Here is a 6,387-nt window from a genome sequence, read left to right on the forward strand (position 1 = left end):
ACCTAGACAGCCTTAGCAATACTTTTAATTTTACCTGATCCATTCCTCATCCACAATAGAGCACTGGTTTAAGGTTGATACTGAAATATGTACATATTTACTCTCTAAAATAAGCTGAGACACACAGCACCTTGACAGCTTATTTTACAATGCCTGGAAACGTGGCTTCAATCTCCTTCAGCTTCTGTGGGCGTGAAGTGTGCCACTCAACAGAGCTACACAATCGCTAGCTCTCACGTTTATGTCCTCAGACTCAGGTCATTTAGTTTTCAAAACTAAAGTCATAAAAGAATTCTGCCTTTGTTAACACCAAACATATTTCTAACCTCTTCGGTTGTTCAGGAAAGTCAAGAACATCATACAGCAAAACTCAAAACCAGAACTCAAAAAAAGTCCCTTACTTAAAATCAGGGGGTTTGTTTTGTTTTTTTTTTGTTTGTTTGTTTGTTTGTTTGTTGTTGGTTTTTTTTTAATATTAGATTTAATCTGTTGAGGAACCATGACTCGCAACCGCATTTGCCTTCAGCAACAATGCGATCATTTGCTACCACGCACTTAGCCTAACCTTAACCCCATCAGCTTTTGTAAGAAATGCTGCACTTGTTCCTGCTGTAACCAAAACCTTCCTTCTAAGGAAGAAGGCGATAAATTTACAGCCTCGGAGGTCTTCCTACTGCCTCAGCGACTGCAGCAGCTGCTGACGGTTCTGTAAGAGCGAAAACGACCCTGTTAGGGAGGGAAAGCGGAAATTATCTACAGGCCTTCATTTATGGGTTCTGTCTTGCGAAAAGGGACATCAGTGTGGGCTGATCACCTGTGAGATGCAGCAGCAGAGTCCCGCGGAGGGGGGGGGGAGGCCCGAAGGGGTGGAAATAAACAGCGCGGCACCTCCTGAGGGAGCGGCGGCGTGGGGCGACCGGGGGGCACACGGTGACCTCGGAGAGGCATTGCCACAGGCCAGAAGGGCTCTCAGAAGAACTCCCTTACCGGCCCAAACACACGGCACCCGCGCAGCGGCCAGACGGGGTCACTAAGGAGGGCGGAGTAAAGATAAAAGCTCGCAGGCGGGACCCCTGCGCCCCCGCCGGGCGGCACCCACAGCCCGCCGCGGAGAGGGGAGTTTCTTCTCACAGACCCGCCGGCAGCAGCGCCGGAGCGCTCCTCGCTCCCCTCAGCGGCGGGAGACGGGCGGTGAGGGGAAGCCTCCGGCGGCCGCTTCCCGCCTCCTCTCCACCTCAGCGGCGGCGGCGCGCGGGCCCTTTAAGGGCGGGCGCGCGGGCGGCGCCGCCCTGTGGACGTGGCGGGGCGGCCGCCATTGCGGTCGCCATGAGGAGCGGCGGCAGGTAGGGCCGCCGGGCCGGGAGGGCGGGGGGGGGGGCGGCGGCGGGGCCGGGGCCGGGGCGGGCGCTTCCCTCCTCTCCCTTCCCTTCCCTTCCCCTCCCCTCGGCGGCGGGGCCGGCTGCGGCCTCGCCGGGGGCGGGGGGGAGGCGGTTGTTGGGGATCCCCACCGCGGAGGACGGTGTGTTCCACAGAGCCACCGGCGGAGAATGGCCGGCAGAGGCGCCGGCTGCGGCCTGCAGCCGCCGGCCGTAGCGCAGCCGCCCGCCGGCGGTCACCTGTACCCTGTGGTGGTGGCGGAGGGCGAGGGGCCGGAGGAGGAGGGCGAGGTGTCGGAGCTGCGGCCGCGGGGCAGGGAGAAGGTGCGGAGGAGCGCGTCGAGGGACAGGCTGGATGATATCGTGCTGCTGGCGAAGGATATCCAGGAAGGGGACACGCTGAACGCCATCGCGCTGCAGTACTGCTGCTCGGTGAGTCCCCGGCGCCTGGAACAGCGCGGAGTGGGCCGGAGTTCCACTTCCAGGGCCTTTTTCATTTAAAGCTGATGTGAGCGTAACGAATCAACGTGTGTGATTCGTGGCGGTGTCTCTCAAAGCCTTCGCGCCGCGGTGAAGCCACGCTCGTGCGCGGTCACTCACGGTCCGGACGCCGCCGGAGTCCGCGGTGAGGAGGGTCTCGCCGAACCACCCACAGGGCCTTCGTTCCACTGGAGCGGGGGGGGGGGAGGGGGGAACACCTCGCATCTGCCAAGTTGCCTGATTATTTGTCAGCAAGAGCCTGTTGTACCGTCGGGAGCGCTCTGCCCACATGCCCCACGCATCCCCTCCAGGGGGTCGGTCACACCGCCCTACGTCTCCAAGCTGGAGAGTTCTTAAATCAGGCTGGTGAATGTCCTCCCTACCCAGTGCTTTTGGCTGGCTGGTACTCATGAAGGCAGAGGCTTCTGTCTGGGTGGATGTTAGCCTTTGCGTGTATCCAGTTGTAACGGGAGATCAGCTGTGTGTGTAGGTGGACGGACCGCTGCCTGTGCAGTTTTCAAGAGGTCAGATTTAGTCAAATTCAAAATCCCTATTTACAGAAGTCTTGCTGCCATCTAATTCTTCAGGCAGAAACAGAATTAGGAGCCTCCCGTTGCCAGCTTAGGTACCAAAGTCTTGACATAACTATTTAATAACCCTGACAAACCTTAGCCTTATTAAGCAAGTCTTGGCTTCAGAAGCCACTGCAATTAAGTATTTTGAGCCAGCTTACTAGATCAGGTCTCAAATTTAAGAAATAAAATATAACTCGGTCTCTCTCTTTCTTGGAAATTCATGGAAAATGTGGAGGAGCGGTCCAGGGCTTTAGGCAGAAATCATAACTTGCACTGTAGTGGAATCGCTGATCACTGGGGTAAATGCAGCATTTGGCAGTCTTTTGTGCTCATGTGACTTATTCAGTGTGGTACACGTAACAAGTACACTGTCACAGGAACCCAAACACTTTTTCACGTTACAAGGATAGCGCAGGCAGTAGGCAGGTTGCCCTAACCTACTTTTGCTCCCCTTACAACACAGAGGGGGTCAGAAGTCACAGCAACGAGGGTCTCTTGACTACCTTGTTTTGTGTCTGTAACTTCTCCTGGGGTAGGTGTCCTCCCAATGAAGATGGGAAGGATCTGAACTCAGGTACAGTGCATCTTAAAATGGGCGCAATTCCGGTGTGTTTACCAGGTGTTGCAAAAAAAGTACAGATTTCCAATACTTCATTATGGTGAAGTTTGTGGCTGTGCCTGCCATGTTGAGGGAGTCACTTCCCTCAGAATGATGCTGGTAATTCTCGAAGGGCACTTAAATCCTTGCAGAGTATTTCCCGTTAGATATAAAATCTGAACTTACTGAGAGCAAAATGAGATTCAATTTTGATCGAGAATAGGGAAAGGGGAGAGCTGACTTGATGAAGATGTCAGTTTTAAGTTACACTTGGTTTTTGCCTTAGCCCCCAGAAGCAGAAAGAGTATCCAAACCACAGCTGTGGCTAGGTGAATTGGAAGCTCATAACTTTTAATATTCCTTACTCAGAAGTTTTCAATTTAATTGGGAACTCACAGTGATTTACTTCACACTTAGAACAACACTTAGGTAAAGTCCCATTCCTTTCACAGAGATAGTTGCCACCGATAGATGAATATACATTAAGTGAATGTGTATGCTTGAAGTGACTTTCAGTCTTCTTATCTGAAGTGAAGGGGTTTGTTACCTCATAATTACCTTCTTGCTTTAACATTGTTCAGGTTTGGTCTTTGACCTCATCTCTGTACTGTTTGAATGAGTATCAGTTTACAAAGAAAAAAAAAAAAAAAGCCCTGCCTTTCCTTCATTGGGGAAGGATTGTGTTTCCCAAGGGTGCAGTACTCTTAAATAAGAGTTTTGGTTCAATGGGTCTTTGATATTTAAACTGTTGTTTTTATTTTTAGGTCGCAGATATCAAGAGAGTTAACAATCTTATCAATGATCAAGATTTTTTTGCCCTGAGGTCTATCAAAATTCCAGTGAAAAAGTTCAGTGTATTGACTGAAACACATGTCTCTCCAAAAGGAAGACCAGTCCTTCGGCCTGCTGTGTGTTCCCCAGAAGTGCAGGAGACGTCACCATCTGACAAATTCTCTGCTAATGAGACTGCTGGCAACTTCTTGAAAGAAGTGGATCGAGATATAGAAGAAATAGTGAAGTGTAATGATACAAAGAGAGAGAATCTTAATGAAGTTGTTTCTGCCTTAGCAGCCCAACAGGTCTGTTTTGAAACTGATGGTAAAACCAAGAAATCCAAGGATCCTTACTATGGAGCGGATTGGGGTATAGGATGGTGGACAGCCGTAGTGATTATGTTGATCATTGGCATAGTAACTCCAGTTTTCTATCTCCTGTATTACGAAGTTCTAGTGAAAGCAGATGTCAGTCACCATTCTACAATGGAATCTTCCCATTTGTTTGTCACAACAGCATCACATCAGAAATAAATAGAAAATGGAATAAATCCAGTGAATTTTATAAATGTTGATAATCAAGGAGACCTTCAGCCTTAACAACAGAAAAGCCCAGGTTAGTCATAGACATGTAACACAGCATTAGATAAAGGGGAAACCACAGAATGCAAAATGCATCTGGAACGCAGAGAAAATGCGTACTGATGTCTGACTTGACTTTATGGGCAGTGTTCCAGTACAAGGATATTTCTGTGGATCACGTAATCTCTGAATATGCCCGAGATGGGCAATTTTAATGCAAGATTGGGATATAAATTAAGGTATAACATTGTCTCTGAAGCTTTGCACTTTTTTTCTATTTTGATAGGAATATGTTTTTTAATGAGAAGAGGTGAAAAAATGTAGTTTGAACTAACACATGAGGAGTCTCATTGTATGTTTTACAGCCCTAAAATGGGCATTTGGGGATATCTAACTTTTAAACATCTTAAAGTATTTATAGAATGCATAGTACACTTGACATTTTAATACCAGGTTTACAGTTGTCAGTTAAAACTGCATTCTCATAATTTTATCTTTCTTATAGAGTAAGACTTTTTTTTTTATTTTTAAATCCAGTCATTCCATAATTATTTGCCGCTATGAAGTTCTTTTTTAAAAGTGACTTTTGCAGAGGCAGTAGCTGATACTTATGCTGGAATCTTCAAATCTTGTGCCTGTGGTCAACCCATTCTTTAGTACTTTTCAGTATAGGCAGCAGGATAATTAGTTTTCTGTGTATGTGATACTGTGCCTCAGCATGGTCCAGTTGAGAATCTTGTTGAAACTTCACATCCTTCCATGGTATCTGAGTGAAAACGGACTGGGCTGGACTGTGCTCCTCTGGTCATCTCTGTACAGAACCAGAGAAGTGCAGGTGTGTGGCACCTGGCTGTGACTGCTTCAGCAGTCTTTATTTTATGCTGTTGGATTTCCTCCCCTTCTTTCCCCCTCCAGTTAATCTCCAATCAGGACCAACTGATTCTTCAGACAGCAGTCGTGGGTACTGAGTATGCTGCTGGTCACATGCCCGCGAACCTCAAACACTGACTTTTTCCTGAAATCTCCTAGAATACTTCAAATGAGATCTAATGGCTGCTAGCAAGAAACTTAAATTGCAGCAGAATAGGCCACTTGCAGCTTCAGGCTTGTTCTTTACATGGTAGTGTATTCATCAACCACTCTGTTCTTGAATGTTTCACTTTGGGTTTCATGAACAACCTTGGTTTTCCCTTCTTTTCTTCACCAACTGAAAATGCTACAAGATTAAAAAAAAACTGGACTCTTCCTACAGAAAGAAGGAGGTACTTGTGTACTCAGAGTATTTTTAAATAAAAACAGATGCTGCCTATAAGTTTTTTTGTTATATTTGCCTTGTGGAGTAAGGTTTCCATTGCCCTGTTCAAAGTACTGTTTGTTACCAAAACCCAAGGTGACTGACTTGAATAGGACTTGCAAAGACAGAAATGGAAAACTATCACTGTTCTTTTAACTACTAGTCTAAGCTTTCCTTTGAGTGTCTTGACTAAGTATATACAGTATAAAAAGCTGATAAAGTGAATGTTTCCTGACTATTGGAGGTATTCCAAAGTGCTTTATTAACTGGAATTTTGAAAGTAAAGACTCACACCCCATCTATTCTTGGGGCACCAATTATTTGCTGGCATGCTGAGTGTATGAACAGGAATTGGGTAACTTTTAATGTATTATATTTAAATTGAAGCAGGCTAGAGCTCGAAGGGAAATGCTGTACAGTTGGATCTGTGAACTACAATCTGTGGCTCTTGAACCCTTTGATCAAAGCAGTATCCGTGGAGATAGTGTGACTGCTCACAATTTCCGCACTAGAAGAGGGATTGCAAACAGTCATGAACTTCATATTTTGCAGAACACTTGTTTTCAAAGATCTTTCAAAATAATAGTTCTTTCCATGAAAAGAATATGCTAATAACACAAGCATGAATGCTGAAGTACCAGTTCTGGGTAGGCTCTATGAAAAACTGCATTGCAAAATAATTTCTGGTGGCTAATGTGATACAGGTTCT

General features: G+C 46.7%; 1 protein-coding gene across 1 annotated transcript; it reads left to right on the forward strand.

Annotated features, from left to right (window-relative positions):
• The first annotated feature begins 1,310 nt into the window (after positions 1-1,310).
• Positions 1,311-4,353, forward strand: LYSMD3 (LysM domain containing 3). The gene is made up of 3 exons (XM_082497280.1): positions 1,311-1,343; positions 1,533-1,808; positions 3,794-4,353. The coding sequence occupies exons 2-3, from the start codon at positions 1,548-1,550 to the stop codon at positions 4,334-4,336; spliced, it is 804 nt and encodes a 267-aa protein (XP_082353406.1). The 5' UTR covers positions 1,311-1,343; positions 1,533-1,547; the 3' UTR covers positions 4,337-4,353.
• Positions 4,354-6,387: the final 2,034 nt, after the last annotated feature.

This window comes from Vanellus vanellus, assembly GCF_965231255.1.
Source record: "Vanellus vanellus genome assembly, chromosome: Z".
NCBI classification, from domain to species: Eukaryota; Metazoa; Chordata; class Aves; order Charadriiformes; family Charadriidae; genus Vanellus; species Vanellus vanellus.